Consider the following 27865-nt stretch of genomic DNA (forward strand, 5'->3'; position numbering starts at 1 on the left):
CAGTGGTCTTGAAGCTTGCCTCGGATTGCAGCCGTAACTCTAGAGAGCTCCCCAAGGGAAAGGGGCCCCTGGGGAATAACAGCAGAGAACAGCAAAGTCTCACCACCTTCTTTTTTTTTAATTGATTTTTAAAAAATAAATGACAGCTGAATGCATTACAATTCTTATTACACATATACAACATAATTTTTCATATCTCTGGTTGTATATAAAGTATCTTCACCCCAAATCGTGTCTTCATACCTGTACTTTGGATAATGATGTCCATCACATTCCACCATCTTTGCTAATCCCCTGCCCTCTTCCTTCCCCTCCCACCCCTCTGCCCAGTCTAGAGTTCGTCTCACTTTATTGTAAGCCAGACCTGGCACGGATCTCCACCTGCCTGCCCACCCGCCATGCCTCTCCTGGGGCCGATCTCTGGTTAGCTGCTGTGTGGGAGGGCAGAAGATCAATGAGGGTCAGCCCCAGGCTCGGCTGGCTGCTCTAGTGGCACAGGTTGAAGAGGAAGACACAGAGAACTGCCCTTGTGGGCTTGTCCTTCTGAAGCAGGGTCTGGTCCCCTTCTGTGTGCTAGGGATTCTCCAGTAAGTGATTAATTGAATTAGCAGCTCCTCGGGGGCAGGGAGCATTTGAGGATGATGAGAAAAAAATCACAGAGTTCCCCTCTGCTAGACCCCCGCAGTAGAGTTTCATAAGGCATTTCCACGTCATGTCAACATGCCCAGAGTCTCTGCGGGAGATCCCGCCTGACAATTCTTGATCACCCAAACTTGGACCTGGAACATGGGAAAAGACTGGAAGGAAGATTGGAGAAGATCTGGCCATTGGGCAGTAGGTGCTCACAAGAGGAAGGCGAGCAGGAATGAAGCTCCTTTCACACTTCCTTTTGGAGGGGAGCTCGTTTCTGCCACCTCAGAAGTTTGTGGAATGGGGGCCTATTGGCTCTTTGCTGCTTGCTCTGAACTGGACAGCACTGATGGACACACTTGTCTAGTCCATGAGTCCAACTTTCTGGGAACACTAGAGATGGCTAGCATGGCTGAATGCTACAGAGACACAGACCATGAAGTGACTGCCCCTTCCTTGAGTGGACAATAGAGATGAAGACGGTGCTTTTCCTAAGATTCACCGTGGCCAGAGTAAAAGCCAGGGTTAACAGTGGTGATAATGGCACTCACACCGTAAGTGGAGTCCCATGCCATCTTCTGAGTGTCCTGAACCCTGAGATCAAGAAAAGTAAATCCCCAAAGCAGCCAGCCATTGCTAGTTTCTCCAACTTCAGCATCCTGAAATTAAAGGAACGAGTACTTTAACTGGGCCACCTCTATTAATGGGTAAAAAACTGTGTGGAGATTCACTTCCCCAAAAAAATAGCACATGGTGACAACCAACAGCTGTCTAAGAAGTAGCCATGGGCAGCAAAATGGAAATTACTGAAGATGTCATTCTACCTGGCTCCCTGTGACAAAAAAAAAAAGTGATTATGATCACAAGCTCAGAAGCCACACTGCCGGGTTTGAATTATGTTTGTGCCGCTTACTAACGGAGGGGGGAGGGGACCTTGGAGCAAGTTACTTAGTCTCTCTATGCCTCAATGTCCTCATCTATAAGGAGACAATAGAAGCTACCTCCTATGCTGTGATGAGCGTGGATGAGTTAACTGTGTCAAGCACTCAGATCTGGGTCTGACACTTGTAAGCCCCCCCATACCTTTTTGTGGTCATGATGAGGGTCATGCTGTTTAAAGCACATTGAGACGCAAGTCACACAGCTAGTGACAAAACCTTTGACATTTTCATGTACATCTTTCCACTCTTGTCCATGCCTGTTATTTTTCTTAAAAATAAAAATGAGATCATAACCACACGTGCTCTTTGCTTTTTAAACTGGCTATGTGAGACCATCTTTCTGTCTCATTTATTCTTCTACAGCATCATTTTAAGTGACTGCATAATATCGTGGATATTTATAGTTTCACCAAACACCTATGGTTGAATGCTTAACTAACTTTCCCTTTTTAAAAACCAATGCTGCAGAAATATCATTGAGCAAAAACATTTCTCAAAGCTACAATCCCACACCCTTAGAATAAATACCTAGCAGTCAATTTCTTGTCATATGCTTGGCTACCTTTTCCTCCTGAAGGATTATACCACCTCCGATAAGGAATAAAAAGCCACTTTCCCCTCCGTCTACCCAACACCACACTGTAGTTTTTTTTATTTCGTGCTTGTACTTAACCTAAAGCTGAGCTCTGCTGTTTGGGACTTGGCTTCTCTGAACATGGTGTGATCCTGGCTTTCCATGGAGCCTCCTTCTGGAACATCCCAGGTGGACCCTCCAAGAACAACTCTGAGAGGCTCTTCCTTAGTCTTCCAGGACAAGAGAAGAGCTCAGCCAAGCTGTCCCTACGCCAGCAGCCATCTCGGTCTTGCTTATTTCATCGCCTTATCCAAAAATATGTCTATGCTAGAAATTCTTTGCCCTCAGGGACTTTCCAGGAGCAGATTAGTGAGAACCTGCGCCTTTCCTTTGTTCCCTGATGGACCACCAGGGTTACAACTGGCAGGTATTTCGGCCACTTCCTCATCCCTAGGTGCATCTTCTTAGACTTGAGTGATGACCAGAGAGAAGATATGTAAGGAAAAAAGCAGGAAGAAGCTGCAGTGAGAAAGGACTCAGGATAAGCTAGTCATTAGCAGAGGATTCTGAATTAGAAAACATTTTTTATTTAGGTTTAAACTAAAAATATGCAAAGGATCCTGTTACTAGCCTCTTGGGAACAGCTTTCTAGCCCATGACAGCTCTCACTGGTGGTGCTTTCTCTTGGCTTCCACTTGCCCCCTCATTGGATGCTGAGGACCAGGGCATCTAAGGAGTAGTTTGGGTGGCTGTGGTTTAATCTGCGCTTGGCAAATTATATTGCCTGTGTTAACCTACTGTCGCAAGACGGGTTCATGTAGGAGTACTAGAAAACACAGAAGAACACAAAGAGAAGAGTTAAAAACACTCCAAATCCTACCATCCAGACATAATCTGGTAACATTTAGCACCTCTCTAGACTGAGCTGTGGCATTGACATTCATTTATCTATATGTGTAAGCACACATATTCATATTTAATTTTCACAAAAATGCCATGATACTGAGCGTGCTGTTCTATGGCTGACTTTTAAAAGAGTTTATTTTTGATGATTGTTTTATTTGCTTTTTATTCATTCATTCATCAATAGATGCTTATTCAAAACCATTATGTGTTAGGCTTGGTTCTAAGCATGCAGGTTAAAGCCAAGAGAGGTGGCCCCTGCTCACGTGCAGTAGGCATTTTGTCCATGAAGACAGACAATGAACAAATAAGACTGGGAGAAGAAAATTTCAGGGGCTTGAGATGTGGCTCAAGCGGTAGCACGCTCGCCTGGCATGCATGCGGTCCGAGTTCGATCCTCAGCACCACATACAAACAAAGATGTTGTGTCCGTCGAGAACTAAAAAATAAATATTAAAAAATTCTCTCTCTCTCTCTCTCTTTAAAAAGAAAATAAAGAAAATTTCAGGGGGTGATAAGTTCTGTGAAGGAAATAAAATGGGTGTATGGAGATGTGAGGGGAAGAATGAATGCCATTAAGCTTGGTGACAGGAAGTCAACCAATCAGGCACAGCATTCCAAATGGAAGGACTAGCAATGCACAGACCCCAGAGTCTGGATGAGCTTGTTAGGCTTAAAAAAGTAGCCAAGAGCAGCATGGCTGCTGTGGGGAGTGGAGGGGGCCAGAGGACCAATAGGAGGTGGCTGGGACAGGCAGCCCTGGGATCACAGAGGGGCTTGGTTTTGATTTTATCCCAAGTGGAAAAGGGAGTTTGGGGATGGTTTATAAGATGCCACCTTATTTAAGTTATCATTTACCATTAGATTATTTTTGTGTGTTGCATAGATCTCTGCCTTGAATATTCTTTTACATAATTCATTGAGTATATCAAAGATGATTTTCTCTGGATGAATTCTTTATGATAAAGTCAACAAAAACTTTTAATACGGCCTCACAGAAAGATGGATCTTATAATTCTGTCAGGGATTAAAGAGAAAGTCTTTTTGTCCCACACCGTCCCCAGAAGAAGTGCACATTTCATGTGGGGGTGGCTTTGCAGCTTTTATTTGACATTTCTCTGGTTATTAAAAACACTGAGCATTTTCCTTATGTTTTGTTCTTTTTATGTATGGAAGTATTCATATTTTTCTTTATAGATCACATGATAAGAATCTTTACTTACTTAAGGTCTTAGCCCTTTCACATATATGTTGCAAATATTTTTTCCAAGTTGGTACGTGCCTTTGACATGCGGTGTTCAGTTGGCACCATAAAAACCAGAGTTTTAAATTTTATGTAATGAAGTTTACTAGTTGGATTTTGTGGATTCCTTTCTATGCATTATGTTTTTGGAGTTCTTTCTCATCCTGAAATCAGATAATCACTGTATTTTCTCATGTTTTCACTATATATGTGACCTGAGTCCATCCAGAAGTTATTTTGGTGCGTGGAAACATTTCTCCTTTTAAACCATGAAGGACAGTGACAACAGAAGGGACAAGCTTTTTTTACTATAGACAAGTGGGCACAATTTGGCTGTGAGATCATGCTAACATTAATAGCACAAAGAAAAGAGGCGCAGATTCAGTTTCTCTTGAAAAACCAATAGAGTCCTGGTAGACTTCTGTTCATAAGGTAGCAGATCATCATTTTTTTAACCTAAAAAGTACTTTTTTAACCTGAAAAGACAAAGTAATAGTCTATGATAAGAACAAATAATCCAAGCACATTTTAAGAAAATTGCTGTTATTAACAAAGGAGTAGGCATTTTCTTTTATTTAAAATCTCCTTCATCCTCAAGCTATGGCTAACTAGGGTGAACATGGTTAAAACTCTTATTAGTTGCTCGAGTTTTATTTTCTCCTCAGAATAACTTCTTTAAAAACATTAAAAAAAAATGTTTTGTGGAGGATAGTTTGACCCTATTAAGTTCTAAAGGTTCAAATCTGTCCACTTAGCAGTTCTCCTGTTTGATTCACCGTCCGGATATAGTCACAAAAGTACATCTAAGGTGTACAGAGGGCAAGATTCAGTGCCTCCCTTTTTATGATAACAAAGAAAACAGTGGGAGCCACTTAAATACTCAATTAGCAGTGGACCGTGGGAGAATTACAGTGCATCTGTGCACTGCCACGCCCCAGCTACATGAGGTGGGGTCCCCTGTGCTGAAGCAGAAAACCTCCGAGCCCGTCGCTAAGTGAAGAGGGCCAGCAGCAGAGCCGATCTGTGCTTTAAAAAGACCAGCCTACAGCATGTTGCTGGGTTCATTTTTTTTTTCCTGGTGGGAAACAGAAAGAATGGGAATTGCTGTGCATAGGGACAATGTGGAGTGCGATTCAACCATGCATTTTATTTTATTTTTGCATGTGTTGTGTGAATTTTTTCACCATGTATGTTTATTACTTCCATTTATATTTTTCAGGGCTAACTGTATTTATCTGGGCATATTATGGATTGTTGTATTTTTTTTTAAACTGGGAATTGAACCTAGGGGCACTTAACCTCTGAGCCATATCCCCAGCCCTTTTTTTAATATTTTATTTAGAGACAGGGTCTCAATAAGTTGCATAGTGCCTTGCTACGTTGCTGAGGCTGGCTTTGAACTCATGATCCTCCTGCCTCAGCCTCCAGAGCTGCTGGGATTAAAGGTGTGTGCCACCCCGCCCAGGTTGGTATGTCCTTCTTTACACTTTTCTGTATTAAAAAAGAAGGAGAAGGATATATATCAGTTATATTCATCAGGCATGCACAAGGCCCTGGATTCAATCCCCAACACCCCACTCCCCCCAAAAAAGAAATATTCATCAGGTACTGGTATTTAAGAAACACAAATGTGCCAGGCGTGGTGGTGGCGGATGCCTGTAATTTCAGCAGCTCGGGAGGCTGAGGTGGGAGGATCTAAGGTGCAGAGTCAGCCTTAGCAACTTATCGAGGCCCTAAGCAACTAAGTGAGACTCTGCCTGAAATAAAAAATAAAAATGGGGTGGGGGAAGCACCCCTGGGTTCAATCCCTGATACAAGAAAGAAGGAAGGAGGGAAGGACGAAGGAAAGAAGGACAGATGGACGTGATGGATAAAAGAGAAGGTGTGTACTCTCTGGAAGGATGCTCATTTCAGGGAGTCTGCATTCCTTTGTCATTTTGTCATTCATTTGAGTACCACGCATTGTGTTGTCCACTGTCATGCACATGATTTTGTTCTGCCCCAGGACAGCTATGTCCAGGCGCCTAGTGCCTCTACTGCTCACTGTGAAATCCGTGTAGGGCCTGCTCCACTTCCTGCCCTGAGACTTCTCCAGGATTTACACATCTTCCTAAGACAGGATTGCCAGCGTAGTGGGTCTCTCTGCCCCTTGCTCTTCCTGTCATCTAGTTTTAGGGAGATATTTGCTGATACCCAGAAAGTCTCCTCCATTCTTGGCAAGTGACAGCCCTCCCAGCTGCTGCCCCATCTGCAGCAGTCCCTTTTGGAAGAAACTTTCAAATGGAAGAGAAATATTTTGCATTTGCTCTCGTTATTAGGACATTGAATCCCCTGGCAATATCTCCCACAGGGATTAAAGTAAATGAATATATTGGTTCACCAGGATTTGCTGAAGGTTCCAACACAGCCTTGACTTATTTTTGTTCAAAATTGAGAGATGCTCACAGATGTGGTAAGAGGCCCCACTGTGGTAAGAGGCCTCGTTTTGGGGTGGGGTGGAAGGACTTGACATCAGAATGTTTTGTATTGTCAACATCTCATTTGCTCTGGGAGGCTTAAGGCATATGAATGTGAAGTTGCTGCAGTAATTTGCCTGTGTCCAGAGTGGAGTCCACTCTTGAGAGCTAAACAGAGTTCAGTAGCACTGCACCATGGAAAAATGCTGGAGGGCCAGGCTGTTCACCTTTCAGATCCTGTTTGGCCACTTCTTAGCTTATGACCTTGGGCACTTCACTCATTCTAGCTAAACTTTGGTTTTTTTTTTTTTTAATCAATAAGATGGGGAACATTAAAGGTCCATACCTCAAAGTTTTAAAAGGTTAAAGTGAAAAGCTGAAAGGAACTCCTTACTATAATGCCCAACACATTACAAGATCAATAAATTTAGCTGCCATGATTATATAATTGTCTCTCAGCATCCAGCGGGTATTCGTTCTTGGACCCCTGCAGATACCAAAATCTGTGAGTGCTCAATTTTCTTATATAAAATGGCTCAGGATTTGCATATAACCTATGTACATCCTCTAGTACTTTAAATAGGCTCTAGATGACTTACAATATCTAGTACAATGTTAATGCTATGTAAACAGTTGTTATGCCCTATTGTTTAGGGAATAATGGCAAGAGAAAAAGGTATGCACTTGTTCAGTTCAGACAAAATTTTTCTCCCAAACATTTTCCATCTGTGGTTGGCGGGATCCGAGGATGTGGACCCTCCCTATATGGATGACCAGATGTACTATTAAGGTTTTTACCACCATTGTCATTGCTATTCTTAGGTTCAACCACTAGAAAACTGAATTTTAGTTCCAGGAATAAATTACAATGTGTCATCAAAATCCTAAGTCAAAACCAGGGTTCTAGGTACAAAGGAAACAGCTTTATTTACTGAGTTGCTGCCCTCTATCAGGTGATATGCTTGGTGCCATCTCTGTTTTCCCTTATTTCAGCCCTGCAATGGCATCCTAAGACATTTCTGTTTCCATATTCCATGTAGGGTTATAATTCTGCCTCACACTCATTAGTCATGTGACCCTATATTGTTGTCTCCCTTGGTGTCTCCTCTTTGAAGTGAGGATAAAGATGGAAGCTAACTCATTGAGTTGTTGGGAAGATGAAAAGAATCAATTTATAAAGCACACAGGACATTACCTGGCATACAGTAAGTGAATGCTTGCTGGTATCACAGGTACTTGATAGGTGAGGAAGGACAGCTGTGACAATACAGGACACATTGTGTTCTCCATGGCCTGGTAGAATGTGAGATATGGGAGGAACCTTAGGGCTAAGCTGGTCCAACTCAAGGCCCAAGTCTCCCAGGGAGCTAGTAGCAGAGCCTCTGTCTGAAGTCAGATCTCTTGACCCCAGGTCAGTGCTCAGGAGGCTTCATAGGAGAGGGTGATGTGCCAGTTACATGCTGTGGCTGAATTGAATTGTTACTTCTGGCATTTGGGACTTCCTTGGAGTTCTCTGCCATTCTCCCTCCCTGGATGGAAGATGCTTAGTTTTTTCATCACTAAGTACTTATCAATATGATGTCATAGCAGATATTACCTCCTCATCAGACTATATCAGACTGCTTTCCTTTTCAGTGGTTAGTGAGGAGAGTAAAGGAAGCTTTTGTGGCAAAGAATTTGGTGTTAGGACCAGGAAAGCAAAAGTACAGCTGTATGGCTTAATACTTACTTAAAGAGTAACACTGTGAATAGACCTTATGAAGTAGACTTCAGAGATAATCCATATGGTCTATAAAGTGTCTCCTAAAGACCTTAAATTAAAACTCTGACATCTTGTGTATTTGGCTTGGCATTAATAAGCTACATATATTAACTGTTGTAATTACTAACAGTGTTGCCTGTAACCTCTACAGAATATTTACTCAAATTTCAAGTTTAAAAGTACCCTTTCAAAAGTCAGTTTTAAAATTTGAACCAATTGATGTTGTCAACAGCCATACCGCCCTGAATGTGCCTGATCTCCTCTGAACTAATTGATGTCTATTTAAAAGCCTTCTCTTGACCTTATAATTTCCATTAAAAGTGAAACAAAGCAGGCAGTTTCTTCATTTACCAATAGATGGCAAGCTCAAGGTCAGAATACATGGGATAAAAGAGAAGTTGAGTAAATAGAAATGCTGGTCAAAATTAAGCCAAGAGAAATGAATAGAGAAGTGGAATTCTCCACGTGGTAATGGTGCAGGTTGAGTGGTCGCATGGCTCCGGAGAAAGATGTGATAGTAGGAAATCCAGCTCACTTGTCCTGCTGGTCAGGTCTTTTAAAGTTTCCATTTGAACTAGCCCAGGGTTCTAGTCTTCAGTTGTGTGGGATCAGAAAATCACATACTAACTCAGTTTTCACTATACTCATCTGCAAATCCAAGTGCCATTTCACATTGGATGGACATTGCGGGGCAGGGGCAGGATATGACAAGTGCCATCTCTCTGTTTAGCTAACTGCTTGGGAAGCCTGACTGTAATCAGGATCATGATTGGTGACCTTGACTTTAGAGCCTGGAGAGTGCATTTTAATGCCTAATAGCACTGAGATGAGATAAATGATAGGGACATGACTGCCAAGCAAACTCAATGTTCACTGATAACTGGACAAGACAGCTGGACGAAGCTGTGTGGGTACCTGCTGGATTTTTCTATGCTTGATCACCATGCTTCTCAGTTTTCAGACAATACACCCTCCTTTTCTGTCCTCAGATATAAATAGCTCTGACTCTGCAGCAGCATTAAACAGGTAATTATAATTCAACCATGTCTGAGATGGTGTTCTGACTCCTTAATAGATAAAGCTCCTTGGGTCCATGTTTGCAAGTTGGTTTTCTATCATTTAATTCTCAAAAATGTCAATTCATGCGTTAACATAACCTATATAAAACCTGGGTGCCCTAGTGATCCAGTTGTAGCAAGAAGTCACAGAGGAGCACGGTCTCATTAGCAAAAAGTCATCCCAGTGTCCTTCCTGGATTCTTCTGGACAACATTAGAGGGTTTCATTAACCACAGAAAAATTACCTAAGATTCTCTCTCCCTGATCTTTTAATCTTAATCTCTCAGCCTTTCATTTTCACTCTTGACCTTCAAACTATCTCCACGCCATTTCAGTTCTTTGCTTTTTCATACCTTCCTTTCTTTTGTCTCCTCCCTGCCCTCCCGGATTCCCTTTCCAAGTGCAAACTGTTTAAAATGGCCTGTTGATTGTCATTCTTCATTACTCTTCCCTTTCTCTGATTCTGTTTTGCAAAAGCCTGGGAACTAGCTGGCAGAGAAAGTCACTTAAAATATCAGTGCATTGGGGAGGGACACACAGTCAGTCCCTTCTGGTTCACCCTGGGAAGAGTCAAAGTAGAGTTCTCTTCGTCTAGCAATAGGAAGAAGTAAGATGGCAGCATTTACCATTTCATGTATTTTTCTTTTTCCTCCTCTTACCTAAATTCCAAGCTCTTACTGGCAATTAGTGCCTGGAGTAGGTCCTCTGGTTTCTGCTGTCTGCTGTGCCCTGGGACCCTAGGTATCAGCTCAGGTCGGAATGGAGCTTCGGGAAGGAAGGGAAAAGCCACTTCTCTGCCTCGTTTTGCCCTCCCTGCTTAGCCTCTTCCATGCTCTCCCTTTTTCTCACAAGCTCAGCTGGAGCAACCCCCACCCTATGCCCATTCACCACCTTGCACTTCCCAATGCCCAGGTGACAGCAGGAGAGGGAGTCTCACCAGCCCAAAGGTGGAGACAGCTCCCTGAACTCCTGGGACACCTGTCTTCCATCAGAGTTTTCAACCATCTGAACAGTGTGTGCTCCTTACTATACTAATAGTTTGCAGGTTTATAGTGTTGCAGTGCTTCCAGAAAATGCTTGCCAGGAAAATACATGATTTACAGAAAGACAACGAGAGTGGCTTGCTCGGCCTCCCAGATCGTGGAGGGATCTGGAAACCTTCCTAATGGATTGAGATCACTTCATTCCAGATGTCTCTAGAGGGACGTGTTCCCCCTCCCAGTGGTCTGCTACTGTCAGGGACTTACACTCTTCCCTGCAATGTTCACTTCCCCCACCTTTCATCCCACAATGAGCTTTCCATGATTTTTTCCCCCCAGAAGTAGCTTTTCCAACTCTGTTCTTGTACGCATAGCAACAGTGATGATCTATCTATTCCATGTTGGTTAATGTCTTCATCATGAGGACTCTTCTGGTTTCATGGATGGATGGCTAATGTGTTTTCAATAATATATTTTGCCACCATTGAAATCATGAGTGTCGATGAAGTTAGTTCCATCGCTCAGCTTCCTAAATTATCTATATTAATAAATCTCCTTTTTGCTTGAACTAATTTGACTAAATGTCTGTATTACTTTACAACTGAAAGTGTACCGATAAATAGTGAAGCCTTTTCTGCTCCATCCAAAGAGACCTCCATGACTTCCCCTTTCTCCCTGCTCTGCATGGGCTGTAGATTTGCATTTGAAAGAGGGATACAGACACACACACACACACCACACACAATTAATTTAGAAATACACATGAGTTCATTATGCAATACTCTCTCTAGGCTTTAGAGACGTATCAGCCCAGATTCTGGTCCTCCAGGAGCTTATGGTTTGATTGATGGAGAAGATGTGTAACTGTGAAGTACTCAAGATACTAACGTGGAAAATCTATAGCCCATGCAGAGCAGGGAGAAAGGGGGGGGGGGGCGTGGAGCTCTTTTTGAAGGGAGCAGAAAAAGGCTTCACTATTTATCGGTACCCTTTCAGTTGTAAGTGATAAAGACATTAGTCAAATTAGTTCAAGCAAAAAGGAGATTTATTAATATAGATAATTTAGGAAGCTGAGCGATGGAACTAACTTCATGCGTGACTAGATCTTGGGTCCAAATAATGTATTAGGATCCTGTTTTCTCTGTCTTGAAACTTTACTTCTCTCTTTGCGTTGACCATATTTTCTCCAACATAGGTTCTTTTTTCTATGTGGCTTGGGAAAATTGCCATTCAGATGCATATCATCTCAGCTTAACCCTAGTAAGAAGGGAGAGTTTTTTAAATGCAAATATTTATGCATCTGACCCTAGAATATCTCTTGTTGGTCCCACTTGGGTCACTGAGCCTCTCCTTAGAGCAGTCACTATTGCAAGGGGATAAGGTAGTATGATTGGCCTAAACTGGTACAGGTGCAAGTCCCGGTGACAAGGATGAGCTGGGGTATTTGTGACTGATCATAACTAGCATTCCCACTAACTCCATTTACAGTGAGTGTAGAAGTGTTCCCAGGGGAAGGAAGACTGGACTGATCAAAACTGACAGGTGGTCACTATAACTTCATTGATATTTAAGCTGTGCTGTCAGAGATGAATAGTGTGTGTCAAATGAAGCAGTAAGAGGTATCCATTAGTGTTAGGAGAAACAGTAAGAGTAAAGGCAGAAAACATGAGCCCAGCCTAGCAAGTCTCGATACTTGCAAGCTCTTATTGAGCTTGGAGCATATGGCTCAGGGGTCACAGCTGGAGATGAGGCTGTGAGATAGGAGCCTCAATGGCCATTGCTTTGTCTTATAGGCAGTGGGGAGACACCTGGGCTTTAGGCAAAGGATGCAGATGGTCAGACTTCAGTATTAAAATGTCACTCTGGCAGTAGTGTGGGAAATGGCTTAGAGAAAGCAAGGCATGGAGGCAAGATGAGTGAGGAAATGCCTTCAGTAATCCAGATGAAGATGAAATGCAAGCAGCTGAATTCACTGGGGAGTAAAAGGTCCTGATGAGGAACAGTTCCAATGGGCAGGTAAGGAGATAAAGGGGAACGTTAGGGCAGTGTGGAGGCAAAAGATGAGGAAAATGGCAAGCAGAATCAATGGACGCTGACTTTCAGTAGGATGAATGTCTAGGGTGACAGATATCTGAGTTGAGTAGGGTCAGTTGCTGAGATGAAGAACGTAGAAAGAGGAATGGGCCTGAAGGTAGCCAGCGAGGGATGACTGAGAGAGCGATTGCATGTGTTGAATTGGAGGGATGCCCTGAAAGGTTGCTAGTTCAATACGGGGACCTGGGCCTCAAAGTGGAGATGGAACCCAAGAGCTTTGGAGTGGATGGGAAAGAAGGGTCCAAGAGTCACTGGGTTTGTCTTAGTTAAGGGAGGGAGAAGTCTGAGAGGTGAGGAGCACAGCTAGCCAGGTGAGGAGCACAGCTCAGACCTCAGCCATCCATCAGGCCAATGTCAAGGACCAAAGGTGTGTTCCTCAGTGGGGTCCTACTCAAGTTTACCATGATTTGACTTAAACATAATCCTTTTTTTTTTTGGACTTGTACCTAATTCTGAACAGAGGCTGATTGCATTCTTACCTCTTACCCAATTAGGAATGGCTTCGGGACCTAACCCCATCACTGTGCAAGGGACTCATCTAGAAAAGAATCCTCTTCTGCTGTTGATGCCAAACCCAAGGTCTCACTCAGTCAAACACAGATGGTAACATGCCAATGGCACGGTCTGGTTGTGTATGTTGACAATTCTTTTGTTTAGAACTTGAATCCAGTTAGGTGCTTCCTTAGGGGAAATATTAATACAGCCTACGTGTTTACTTTTCTTTTACAGGAAAAGTATCCCAACCCCTATTCATCCTTCCTTTACACCAACGCCAGATTAATGTTTCTAAAATACAATATCATATCAATGCTCTTGCTGAGAACCTTACAAAGATAGGGCAGTGTCTGTACAATACAATTCAGACTTCGTGGTCTAATCATCAATGGCCTAGTCTTAGTTAATCTTTTGATTCCCTCCCAGTTAGATTTTCCTCCTCATTCTTTCTGGAACATGCATAGCACTTCTACTCTTGCTCACATAGTTCTTTTTGCCTTGAATGAGCTGCCCATTGGTCGACATGTACCTATACCCTACCCATTCTTCAAGGACTAACTTGCAACCTATGTCCACCTTGACCATATCAGTTTACAGGGATCCCTGATGAGTCTACTGCTTGAGCATGTACAGGTCCACTACAGAGTCCAGCTGGTGATATTGTTCCCACTCGGATTCACCATTCCAATGGGCAACTCTGGAGTGAGAACTTTGCATATGAGTGAATGCACAGAGGTGGGAATGCCGGGGAAAGTCTTGGAAGTGACAAGATGTGTAGTTAGCACTCAGTCAACATTTGTGATCTGCATCTTGTATTGTAACACACTATATCTTGTTCTGGATTTAAATGTAGGAAAACTGTATATCTTGATAGTCAATAGCGATGAGCGATAAGGTCCAGTAAACTCATCTAGAGAATTTCTGGGACTGGAGATGGCAGCTGGTCCTGGACATTCTTGCCTTGTCATGTGGTGCCTTTCAGATGCTGGTCAGGTGTGCTCTTCCCACTGGGCCTTACTTTCCCCATTTACTGTCATATTATTATCTGTTTTTGGACATGCTCTGAGATTAAGTAGCATCAATTATGCACCATTGGTTGGAGTCCCTTGGTGAATGATAAGTTCCTAAGATAGGTCTCACTTTGGCAGGGAGATTCTATCCCTGACTTAGGTATTATATTCTAGTGACTCAAGTTTATGAGCTAATATTTCTTTTTTGTTGTTGTTTTGCAGATTTTTTTATTTGTTCTAATTAGTTATACATGACAGCAGAGTGCATTTTGATTCATTGTACACAAATGAAGCACAACTTTTCATTTCTCTGGTTGTACACAATGTAGAGTCGCACTATATATGCAGTCATACATGTACCTAGGGTAAGGATGTCTGTCTCATTCCACCATCTTTCCTGCCCCCATCCCCCCTCCTCTCCACTCCTTCCCCTTTGCCCAATCAAAGTTCCTCCATTCTTCCCATGCGCTGCCCCACCCCCCATTATGGATCAGCATCCACTTATCAGAGAAAACATTCAGCCTTTGGTTTTTTGGGATTGGCTTACTTCAGCATCCATTTTCCTGCAAATGCTGGGCTGGGGATATAGCTCAGTTGGTAGAGTGCCTGCCTTGCATGCACAAGGCCCTGGGTTCAATTCCCAGCATCTCCCCCCACCCAAAAAAAGAGCTAATATTTCTTAAAGTCTCTTCATTGCGTGGAAAACGTTGGCTTTAACACACATGATTAGGACATTGATTTCAACAGCTGTGGTGCAGTCACATCTCAGAAACATGGCGTTCCATGAAAGAAAAGCTTCCATCCATGGAATGGGTGGCCAGACTTTGGCATCCTTGTCTTCCCCAGGAATACAGTGCTGTAATGTCTTCCTGCATCTGTGAGCAAAGGAGAATGGTCCAGTGCTGTACATGGCTCAATAAATCCTCCTGTACACGTTAGAAGACAAATATAAACAAGCAAGCTCTCATAGGGGAAGGCCTTTCTATTCTTATGAACCACATTCCTGTGATGTTTGTTGTCTGCACTGGAGAAGGGTGGAGGAAAAAAAAATATGCAGTATATGCTGTAGTGGAAAGGATGTGGGAATGCCAGGGAAACACATCCCTTTAAAACCAGTTTCTAGGCAATAATTACCTCCCTGGAAGCAAACGTGCAATAGGAATATTAGCAAATAACGATGATTGAGTGCTTACGGTGTGCCAGGCCTTGTTCTAGTCCTTTTGCATATATCCTCTCATTTAATCCACATCCCAACCGTATGGCTTGGGTAGATTTGTTATCTCTACTTGATGTAGAAGAAGACTGAGACCCAGGGAAGTGAAAGAACTTACCAGAAGCCACACAGGTAGCAAATATAGAGCTGGAGGCATGCAGTCAGGTTTCAGATTCATACTTACCAAAATCTCAGGGAGCCCCACCCCCAAGAAACGTTCCCCCCCATGGCTCCTTTAAGCAAAGATCAAAGATAACTTCTCTCATTTACATTGTTTGGTATGCCTCACTGGATAATCTGTCCTACCAAATTTGAAATTGCAGCATATTATTTATGTATATGATTTTGCTAAAAGAAATCTGACCCTGGGGTCCTCCTGCCCTTGTTTAATTCCCTCCTGTTCCCAGTTTGTAACAACCTGTGTCTTTTGGATTGAGATTTTTATTCTTTGTCTCCAAATTAACACTGCACAGCACAGGGCTGTGTGCGTGTGCGTGTGCGTGTGTGGAAACCGCCTTTTCTTCTGGATTAAATCGTTGCAGTCTGGCTGAGTGAGGAGAATTTCTCCCACTGGCCGAGCCCACCGCAGACATGTTAGGAGAAGGCTGCTGCCTGCAACACACCCAGCAACGGTGGGGCAGGTGACGCTGCGTGTGTGCCCAGCATCTCTTGGAAGTGTCTGCACAGATGTGTGCCGCTCCTGCTCCTGCTCCCTGCCTTCACATTCCTAGAGCCAACACCCACCCACTCTGACAGCCTCTCTCTCTCTTTCTCTCTCTCTTTTTATTTTCAAGGAAAAAAGAAAGCGACAGACGGAAATAGAAGGCAAACGACAGCAGCTCGACGAGCAGGTACTCCTGCTGCAGCATTCCAAGGTAAGCGGCTGATCCCAGGAACCTGTGCCATTATTAGCCATGCAGATCACACTCGGGAGAGCTGGGCAGAGCCTGCCCTGCCGCCAAGGCGCTGCAACGGCTGAACCAGCCTTTTTCATTCAATCGGGAAACCATCTCTTGGCTTTTCTTGTGGATTTCTGAGATTCAGGGCATCGTCACAGCATTCTGATTTCTGCAAGCCTCAGATCACAGTGTGCATGTGGATAGGGTGCAGGGTGGTGTGTGCCTGTGAAATGTGGTGGCTATATATAGACATTGGAAGAGCAGACTCCACATGGTCCGGGGCTGCTTCTCCTGTGCCTTTGCTCAGAGGTTCCAAATGCACTTTTTTAAAAAATTAAAAATGTTAATATCTTTCTTGACACGGAGCAAAGGGAGATAAAGCCCTGGGATCTGAGAAAAGAACAACACTGTGCATTGCAGATTACTCTTCTATTTTATTTCTACTTTAGCAATTTTACAAGTGTTCTGTTAAAATGAGCAGTTGGCCAAAAATGGATTTTTGATTTATTTGTCTGGATTGGGTCTCCCTTGCACCGTAATAAAAAGAAAGAGAGAGAGAAAGAGCTGTTTTATTTATTTATTTCTCTCTAAAACATAATGCTCTTAAGCATCATAATTGATTACAGCCCAGGAGAAAGCTCTGTCACTGTCACAGGGACTCCACTGGTGGCTGAATGTTGCTTTGCTCATGTTCAGAGGATAAAGTGACCACATTCCATGGCCATCTACAAGTGGATGCTTGCTTTTGACTGCTCCTGGGCTTTTTTTAAGGAAGATCTTCTGCTCCAGAGAAGTTGCCATGACCTTTGTGTACATAGAATTTCTTTGCTTGGGGGCTGGTTGGGAAGGTGGTGCTGAGTCTCTGGGCGATGCAAAGTAGGGATTATTTGGACATTTTTAAAACAAAGTGAACCTTCATGGTTGCATTTCCTATTCCTCTCTAGAAAACAGGGTTGTGCTAAATGAATCCTCAAAATGAGAATCATGAGCAAGCTGGTGGGTGATTTCAAAGAGCAGCATGACCTATATCTGCTTTGCATGCTTATCAGTTTACCAGTAACTTGAACCAGAGAATTGTGCTTAAAAGGGAGAAACGCAGCATGATACTGAGAATGCTGTCCATTGTGAAAATCCATTTTCAAGTAAGGGCCTGACAAGATCCATATGTTGTTACTCTTTCCTGACAACATTCCCAAGGGAAGATTGAGACTAAAATTAGTATCCTCTTCTTCCAGAGAGGGGGACTTAAAACACTGATAGAACAGAGTGAGTTGCTCAAGGTCAGTCTGGACAGGGCAGGATCTGTAGTTCAGAATACAGTCAATTAGTCAATTCACTTCGGTAAGAGGCTAACATGTACTAAAACCTCTGTGAACTCTTGGTGAAAAGGTGAGCTGAGCCCAATGGGTCAGAGAGGCTGATTTGACTAGACAGCCTCTCTCCCCTCCAGCTTCAGGCTCATCTCTGCTCTCGCATTCTTTGAATCCAAAAATCAGGCAGTGAACATATGTCATAAGACCAGGTTCCTTTTATCCCATTCTCATCTTTCTGGGTGCCAAACGAGATACCAAAGACTCATTCATTGCCTATGTCCATCACAGTGTTAGAATGTTCTATCCATTCTTCATCTGTGCCTCCATTGATCTGTTGATCCGTCAGCTACCCATCCATCCAGTCAACAGAAAGAATAGTAAAAAGGCCTGAGTTTTGTGTGAGTAAGCAATGAGGTTCTTCCAGGGGCTTGGAAACAAGGGAATCCGATAGTTCTTCCTGAGTTTGGCTATCTAGGGGTGCACCCAGCACGTTATCAAGAAGTCTGGAGTGGGAGGACTAGAGGTGACTGAATCCAGTTAAGTGGAAACGAGTGCATTGTCTTGTCTTCTCTCTGGGGAAAGCTTGTGTGGACATAATGAGGATGGATTGTTAGCCTTGAACAATAAAAAGGAGAGCTTAGAGGTTCCAAAGGTGACAGTGTGTCTTGTACCAGCTGGAGAGAGACCCCCAGCTCTGAAAGGTCTTGGGCTTCCGTGCCTGGGGAGGAAGGGTTGCTGGCAAGGCCAGAGGTGTCATAGGCCTCACTGTGGCCCAGGGGACGCCTCCCTCCTGGTTCTGCCACTCTTTGATCTGAGTCCATCCTCCTTAAAATAGTTGCATTATTTTGATAGAAGGAAGAGAGGGCCTGATGGAGGGATGAGGTCACTTCAGACACCAGAAAGGAATGGGTTCCATTTCAAATCATTTGACTGTTGACTGAACTTGACTAGTATGAGTCATCTTCCCTGGAATCGTTAGGTTTCCAGCTTGGTGGCCTCACCCCTGGATGGAAGGAGATTCTCTGGGGTTGTATTTCCTCCTCCGGGAGCCTCAGAGGAGAGCCAGCCAGCTCTGTCCTGGCAGTACAGCAGCCTGGGAACCTCTTATCTATCCTCTATGGTAGTATTTTTTGAATACCCAGCATGTGCCTGATACTTTAAATGCCTGTCCTCAATAGTGACCACCAGGTGGATGTTGGTCTCCCCATTCCACAAGTACAGAAATACATCCATGAGGTCAAGTAATTGGCTCAAGGACACAGAGACTGTAAGCAAGGGAGCCCAGGCTGAACCCCAGGACTGTCTGCTTCCAAAGATCAGGTTCTTCCCAGGACACTCTTCTCTTCCAACTGTTTCCTTATGATGATTTGCTTAGAAAGATGCCAATGGCTGTCACCACTGTCTTTTCACTCTAACTATATTTCTGTGGGCTCCAGAAAGTTTAGACCGTGTGGAGACTTGTCACAGTGATTATTGTAGGTTTCTTAAGTAGAAAATATTAGGAAATATGTCAGTAATTACTACTAATTTCACTAATTTTGTAAAATCCCAGATGCTCTTGAAGGGAAAAAAAAAATATTCAAGTACAAAGAAAAATGGAAAACCATTAGAGTTTGGTTTCCTTTTTATTTAGACGTAATTCTTATATTCTTCATATAATTCTCATATTCCATATATGTAAATCACATATGAGAATTATATATGAGAATCAAGTAGTCTATGGACACTTCTTGTCATGCAGTGAGATATGAATTATTTAGAAAGATTCACTGGTCTCTTGTCAAAGCAAATAAATAGAATACAAGGCACATAGTTTTGATATTTTGATGTTTGTTTTATATATTTGCTCATTGCAATATTTAGGCATATACAGTAGCTTCAAGGAGTGGAATATCATTACTTTATACATGTGAGCAAACTCCTTAATGCAAAGAAGGACCAAAGTATGAAATGTTAAAACATGAGCTGCTACACCACAGTGATTAGGAAGCCTTGAAAATATTTTAGTTTCTGGCCAAATTAAACTTAAGACTTTTTTCCCTTTCCTTCTCCTTCATTCCTTCTTTTCTTTTTCTTTTAGTGGTGCTAGAGATTGAACACAGGGCCTCCTACCTGCTAAGCAAAAACTCTGCCACAGAGCTATATCCCCAGCCCTTTTTATTTTATTTTGCAACACGGTCTTGCTAAGTTACCCAGACTGGCCTCATTCTCTTGAGTAACTGGGATGACAGGCATGCACTATTGTACCCAGCCTCAGATTTCTTTTTAGAAGATGCCTAGCTCTGTTTAGTAACTAATACTTATGATGTAGGAATTCCCAAGAAACACAAATAGAACCAGTAAGCAATTTTGATTGCTGGATTGTTCTTGCTTATTGTAAAAGGAAGAAATGTGTGGTCATTGCAAAAACTCAATTTAAACGTATAAGAACATACCTAGATGAAAATATCAACTGCATCTTCCCCACCTAGATATAACCCACATGGGGTGTATGCTGCTATCCTTTCCCTGCAAGGTACCTTTATAGATTAAGATATGTAACCCTTGTCTACAGGCCTTACCAGCCATTAGTAAAATGAGATCATATTAACATCAGAGTCCTCGTTACATTAACCTTTACCTCTATTTTGATTTTTGCATGTGGATTCCTTTAAATTCCCATACAAAAATTTATGATTTTTTTGTGAAATCACAACAAACCTTGTTTTACTTCATGCTTTCTGACTTGGACGTCATCCTTGGAAGATTTTCCATCTCAAACATTTACCTATGAGATTTCTTATACTTCAGTAGTTTTAACCCACCTAGAACTTATTTCCCCATAAGGTATGAGGTAAGAATCTACATTTCCCTCATCATGAGCCACTTGTCTCAACTTGATTTACTGATTAATTCATCCTTTCCTTCCCTGATTTAAATGTCGTCTATATCACATACTCCCTTACTCTCAAGTCCACTGTTTATGGATTCCTTTGTTCTCTCCCTGTGCCCATCCGGGGGCCGGTGCCATTCTTGCTTAATCCCACGGCTCTTTAATATTGAGATATTTCATAAGGCAAGAGCCATCAACATTCTTCTTTTGAAAAACTGTCTTGGTTTTTTATTCCATGGAAACAATTATTTATTGTTTATTGTTTTCATAATAAGACTTGTGATCATGTGAGTTTTTTTTAATAAATCAACTACAGTGTTACATTAGAGAAGACTGAATTTAATATTCCCTTTTGCCTCTTGGTTGAAGGGCCAGAGATTTGTCTATTTTATTGGGCTGTTTAAAGTCCCAGCACAGAGTGTGAGCTCTGTAGTGCTGCAACCTGTGCTCCGTGGGGACTTTCACGTTTGTAAAGGTTTGTCTGACACCGTCAGAACTGTCAGAATCAAATTGCTAATATTGCAGCTTCAATACATAAGCTGCCTTTGAATGATTTATTCATGAGCAGGGAACCCCAACTAGAGTTTTCTCCTAACCCAAGCTATGAAAATGGTGGTTATATTTTAAAGGCCACAGTCTTTTCTGTAGAGACAACTGAATGGGAAAAAGATGAAGGGCTGAATCATGACCCTGTGAAATATTTATTGTCAGCCCACCAAGGTCATTTGCTGAGCTGGCCTAAGGCATCGGGAACATTGCTGCAAAGAGTCTTTTGCTATTTTGAACTTTTGGCACTAATTTGAGACTTTTCTTGGTTATTAGTACATGTGAAAGAATGATTTTGAATGTAAATATTCAACAGATAAGCATAGCTCACCATATAAAGGAACTTTACATCTTTTCCTTTTTCCCATCAGGTGTCCTCTGGCCCCACAAACAGTTTGAGGGGAGGTGAAACTCTCTTTCTTCTTTCAGGAGTCTTGGGTTGGCATCTCCCTATGTCAAGGGAATCATTTAACAAAATTGCAGAACTAAACCAAGATCATATAAGGTGGCACAAAGGAGGAAGAAAAGAATAAAAGGGTTAGGAGAGAAGGGGAAGAGGTAGGGGCACAAGAAAATGATTGAAAATGCAAACACAACTTTTGCCTCACCCTGAGTTTAACCCGATTAACCCGATTCCAGCCATCATCCACTGTGGCAGCCGATGTTAGCTTTAGCCAGATTACAGGTGAATGGTGGGGTGAAAGGCAAAACATGAAAGTTCCAGAATGAAACACAGATGAATATTTTTATAGTGCAGCGGTGAGGAAGTCTTAACGCCTGACATCAATGCCAGAATTATGAAAGATGGATTGCTAAACTTGATCAAAAAATAGACACTTGTGAGTCCTGATTTGTCTCTGACCTTCACACCTGCCCCACCCACCTGCTCCAGATACTTCTCACTGTTTGCTTAGGTCACCTTCAAAAGTGGCTTCAGGCTGGGCAAGGTGGCACATGCCTGTAATCCCCGTGGCTCGGGAGGCTGAAGCCAGAGGATCACGAGTTCAAAATCGGCCTCAGCAAAAGCTGTCTGTAAATAAAATACAAAAATAAGGCTGGGGATGTGGCTCAGTGGTCAGATACCCCTGATTCATTCCCCCATACCCCACCCCCAAAAAAGTGGCTTTACATCAGTTACCTTATCCGTACATGAGAAAGATTGGGTTAATTCATCTCAAAGGCCTTTTTTAGGTGTATTAGTTGAGGATTTTTATGTTTGTTAAAATGCAGCGTGAAGGCATGGCTGTTCAGAGTCATTCCTTCAGCAGGTGCTTATGACCAGCTGCAGCCTCACATGTCAGTCTCACAGATGAATGAAAAATGCATCACTGACTGCAAGGGACTGAGGGATGGGGTTGGTTATCAAGAAGGAAATGCTATTGGAGAAGCTGGAAAGTAGTTATCCAGGTTAGGGAGAAAGGCAGTGGTGCCTCCCAATTTTGTTAATCTTATTTGGGTGCTTTTTGGCGCTGAGGATTGAACCCAGGGCCTCATACATACTAAGCATATGTTTTACCACTTAACTACACCCCACCCCTACACACACACACAAACACACGTGATTCCTGGGTGAGGCAGGATAGTAAAGTACACCCTGTGGCCAATCACTTTAGCAGTACAGTTAGCAATCACTTATATATGAACAAATTACATGTCTTTAAATCTGTATTGGAAAATTACAGGTCAGTTGCTATAAATTTGTCTCTCTGTGCTGTAAGAATGACCAACAGATCTCTGTAATGATTTATAATGAAATGATTTATAATTAAATAGCAACACACACACACCCCAGTAAAAGCCATGGCTGGCTTTACACCCTCTGCTGATGCATTGCTAACAAAGGGTCCATTCTGGACATGCAGGGTTTCTAGACCAAACTGTGCATCTGGCAGGGTCACCACGGTGATGAATGAGTGGCATCTGGACTTCTCTGTAGAATAGTGAATCAGAACCATTAGGGAACTGTAAATTACTGTTACTAAATACTGGTAATTTAAAAAACTCCTTGCATAGGCTCATAATAAGCAGCCTGCAGTCCAACAGAAATATGAGAGTCTATGGAATTGTGCAAGGTTTGCTCACTAGAGCTACAAAAAGTTTGCTCTGAGTCTGCCTGCCCTGACTGTTGGCCTTTACCCTGCTCATCCTACTTAATCAGACTAAAAAAAAATTTTTGAAAATTTTTTAGTTTTCAATGGACCTCTATTTTATTTGTCTGTTTTTATGTGGGGCTGAGAATCAAACCCAGTGCCTCACACATGCTAGGCAAGTGCTCTGCCACTGAGCTATAATCCTATCCCCTCCCCCACCACCGCAAATTTCTTGACAGAAGTGATGCTAAGGAATTAGGGAAGCTAGTCCTCACTCTGCCTTGACTGATCTCTTAGCTTTTACTCCTTTTGTTCCTTCACTGGCCTCTGTTACTGGGAAGAATCTGTCATGTGCCCTGAGTCCTCATAGGGACTGCATAATATATTATGCAAGGTGAGGTATGTTTTTAATAATGTTGGGGACCACTGCTAGGGAGGTTTTGGAGTCATTAAAAAGTTTTTAAGAAGAGACACAACATAGGTTAATTTTTTAAAAGAACACTTTAACTTGGACTAGACAGTGGATGATTTAGGAAATTTTACAATGAAGTTGTAATTGCATAGAAAAAAAGGTCCTTTTTTTAGAGACTCATACTGAAATATTGATGGGTGAAATGTCATGGTGTTTGATATTTACTTTAAAATGCTTTGGTGAAAAACATGTGGGAAAATATGGCATAATGTTTATAATTCTTTAATCTAGATGAGATCACATGGGTATTTATTATACAGTTCACTTGATTTTTCTTTTTAATAATAGAAAATAGACACCACTCAGGGCCACACTTTCTCCAGATTAGAGTGTGGATGGTTCTGTACTGTGTCCCTGCTCAAATGTAACCTATCAATAAGCCTTTTGGACCCACCCTATAAATATAGCAACACCCTCCATATCCCTCCCCAACCCTTGCATTCCCCAGCAGCCCCATCTGGGGGAAAGTAGGTACACTGATGTGTGTGTGGGTGTGTGTAAGTGTCTATTATGTGTATATAAAATGTTTGTTGTCTCCTGACTAAAGTAGAAGCTGCAAAAGGACAGAGATTTGTTTTGTTTTAGCAGCCAGAATAATGCTGGGCATGTGGTGGGTTCTTAGCAAATATTTAACAGAATTTTTTAAATGTGGAAATAAATCTCTCTGGCGACCCGCTGGAGGTTGGGCTGGAGGGAAATGGGGAGCCAAGTCAGTGAGGAGGTGAAGGCAGCGATCCAGGTGGAGCTGATGAGGGGCGGAGCTAAAACGCCATGCCCTGCTATGGAGAGCAGGATGTGGATGGAAAGGTGTCATCTTGTCTGTTATCCTCCCTCATTCCCACAGTCCAAAGTGCTTCGGGAAAAATGGCTGCTGCAGGGTATCCCCGCTGGAACTGCCGAAGAGGAGGAAGCCAGGCGGCGGCAGTCTGAGGAGGATGAGTTCAGAGTCAAGCAGCTGGAGGATAACATCCAGAGGTAGGTGGTTTGCAGCCCTGGGGCCCCAGGCTGAGGTTGGCCGTGCAGGGACCACTTCTTGCCTCTAGGGGGCCTTTCCCAATGCGGTCACTTTTCCCAGCGCTTTAGAATTACCTTGCTTCAGAGTTCGTAGGGTGTCCCTCAACTTCCCCCATGACCCAGTGTTACTGCTCAGAGTACTGAGTATTGTATTGGGGTGCAATACGGTAAGTACAGTGATGTCTTCCTGGGCCAGTGAGGTGTTGCAAGTACCTTGCCCTTTTGCAGATTGCCCCATTTTGAGTTCTTTTATCAGCTTTTGTCTTTTTCCTCCTGGGATGAGGCTGTCAGCAGTTATTGCCCCAGCAGGGGGTCTGTTTATCAATTTGAAATGGGAAAATGGTAGCTAAGGGTCTTGGGGTTGAAATGAAGACTACCTAGGGCAGGGCAAGTGAGGGTGCATCTGTAGGTAGGTTGTGTGCCTGGGCTCCTCCAGTCCGTTTTGCATTATCCACTTGTGCTACTCCGAGGGCTGGTTGCTTTCTTTATGGATCTCATTTCATTCTGGGAGACAGGTGACCTGCTTGTGACTTCTGGGTATCCATGAGTTGAAATGTACGCTTGCACTTGGGAACTGTTGCAATCATGGGTCTCGATAGAGAACCCCAAAGACATACTTCAGCTTCTGTCCCCATTTTGCCTGATCCTAATGTCCCCTAAACAGCTTTCAGAGTAGCTTGGCTAAACTTTATATGTGTGGGAAATAGGCCAAGAAAAAGTTGGTGTGTACATGTATGCACATACACACAAGCATATATACACACATGATACATATATACACATTTTCTTAGAATACAAAAAAGGTTATGGCTGAACTGTTACCAGCCATTTATGCAATATGTACTTATATATAAGAGAAAGAGTAGGTGTTGTTATTGGCAGAAGGCAGGGGGAAAAAAATGAAGACAGATTTGTGAAATAGGAATAAAATTAGTTTTATGAACTTTTCGAACAAAATTAGCCACTTCATTGTGGCCTGAGCCTGAATATGTTGTCATCATGGTCCAGTAGGTATTAAATCTTATCTGCAAACTGAGCCATGCCATATGGAGGCCAGATTCTTAAAATGACTCAGTTTTGGCTGAATGACCATTGAAATGAGGTGTAATATTAGGGACAGGTTTACTATTCGGGTGGGCATGATCATACTCAGAAAGATAAAGGAAATCTCTTTTTACCTTTGAGGATAAGAACTCACTCAGTGCATGAAGACAAACTGTTTGAGCTCATTTAAGAGTTGGATGTCCAGGCCAGAAGGAATTAGATCACAATAAACTAAAGGGGTGGGTGCTTAGGCCCAGATTCAGGGAACATTTTAGCCCCTGTACTGGCCTTGCCAGGCATTAGCCAAACAGGAATTGGGTGCTCGGGATGAGCTGTGTGCCCAGAGCAGGGCCGCTGTGGGCATCATCTCCTGAGGACTTTCTTCCTACCTCAGAGTCAGTTTTTGCTTCCCCTCGTCTTGCATCTTCTCTACCACAGGCCCAATAATCCTTATCCAAAATGCTTACCCAGAAGTGTTCAGATTTGGGATTTTTTAAAGTTCTGAAATATTTGCATATACATAATGAGATATCTAGAGGATGGGACCCAAGTCTAAACTCAAATTTTATTTATGTTTTGTTTATATACCTTATACTCATAGACTGAAGGTGATTCCATACAATATTTTTAATAATTTTGTGCATGAAACAGTTTAGTGTACATTGAGTCACCAGAGGTCAGGTATGGAATTTTCCACTTGTGATGTCATCTTGGTGTTGAAAATGATTCAGATGCTGGAGCATTTTCAATTTTAGATTTTCAGATTAGAGATGCTCAACCTGTACAGCCTTCAGCATCTTTAGTCCCAAGGGAAGAAAGGATCTCCTCTCCCTCTTCCTGTAGAGGTCACTTGGTCCCCTATGACACCTGCCTAGAGTGGGGCAGAGTTGACTGTAGGGCTCATGGTAAACGTAGACACCCTGCAGTTACAGAATCTGTGGGATTGGCTGCAGACCCTGCAGGCTTCCAATTTTAGCTAAGTGGCTCTAAACTGCAGGTTGGATGTGTCTACTCTTATTTTCTCTTCATTGATAGGTTGCTGTTATTCTGTTTTTATGGCAACAGAAGCAAGGCCTATGCTCAGAACAGTCTATACACCCTTAGCTAACGCAAGTCCATGGTCAAGCCCACAATCCAGGGAAGGAGACAGACAGCTTTTAGTGGAAGAAACACAGATCAGAAAAGGGTGAAGAATGGGGGTGAATATTTCTGCCTTTGATACATGATGGTTGAAGTGAAAACTGTTAGGGAGAACCGAGCAGCCTGAGGGAACTGTAGAAAAGCCAGTTAATAAGAAAGAAGACACACTCAAACAACTCAATAGTACAGAGGGAAGGAAGAGGAAAGTAGACAGAAAATGAGTGGCTTTGGGATCAGTTTCAGAATTTGATCATTATATAATGGGAATTTCAGAAACTATCTAATTGGATGTGGCAAGATCACTAAATAAAGGAATTTCAAAGGAAACTTTCTTTGTTTGAAGCAAAATATTAATTGGTAGATGTTTTGGTTGGGGCCTGCTGGTCTAAGTCACTTGCAAGCAATAAATTAAATACTCCTAAAGAGACATAAACTGCTTTCAAACTGTAAAGTATCTGAGTCCAGTTATTCCCTGAAGGTATTTCAGTCCTCATTGTTGAACCAACAGTAGATTGAAGAAACTGAAGGAAGAACAGAGAATAGTAATCAAAGAACAGGTAAAATTCCCACATGGAAAGATTAAAGGAAATTTTTGCATGAAATCATTTAGAAAAAGAAAAGATGATAGTTACCTAATGCAGAACTTCCAGTACATCTGGGGTTTGTCTTTATCTCTGGACCATTTCAAATATGATAAAGATAAATTTGCATGCTTTCAAATAAAGTATGCGAATTTTCACTAAGACGTATGTCTGTTTCCCTAAATACCTTTAAGAAAAAAGAACATAACCACCTTTCTAATTCTAAGATGCCTTACAATTAATCAATAGCTGCTCCAGAAGAGCCAGGTTCACGGACCTGTTCTCTTCTGAAATGTCATTCCTACCTGGGTGTTTGCCTTGATGTAGAGAATGTTGTCTCTCTTCCAGAACTATTGTTTGTGATTCTTGGATTTTCAGGGCAACCCAAGAAGAAAGATAGAAGGAAAAGAGGAAGGAAGGAGGGAAGGAAAATATAACTAGAATATTAAAGCCCGGGCATTGGAATTACCTGGGGAGCTTTTAAAACATAAGGATTCCCAGGTCTCATTCAGTGACCCATGTAAGGAGACCTAGA

At 42.5% G+C, this 27865-nt stretch overlaps 1 protein-coding gene and 1 non-coding gene across 4 annotated transcripts in view; both read left to right on the forward strand.

Moving 5' to 3' along the window:
* Palm2akap2 (PALM2 and AKAP2 fusion) overlaps window positions 1-27865 on the forward strand; it is a 465668-nt gene that overhangs the window by 178972 nt on the left and 258831 nt on the right. For all 3 annotated transcript variants that reach the window (XM_071600827.1, XM_071600829.1, XM_071600828.1), the window contains exons 3-4: window positions 16154-16234; window positions 24396-24526. In XM_071600827.1, coding sequence (XP_071456928.1) covers window positions 16154-16234; window positions 24396-24526 — 212 coding nt within the window. The remainder of the gene's footprint in view (window positions 1-16153; window positions 16235-24395; window positions 24527-27865) is intronic.
* Trnaa-ugc (transfer RNA alanine (anticodon UGC)) lies at window positions 14726-14798 on the forward strand. Its single transcript has one exon. It is a non-coding gene; the product is annotated as a tRNA-Ala (tRNA).

Source organism: Marmota flaviventris, chromosome 13, assembly GCF_047511675.1.
Source record: "Marmota flaviventris isolate mMarFla1 chromosome 13, mMarFla1.hap1, whole genome shotgun sequence".
Classification (NCBI taxonomy): Eukaryota; Metazoa; Chordata; class Mammalia; order Rodentia; family Sciuridae; genus Marmota; species Marmota flaviventris.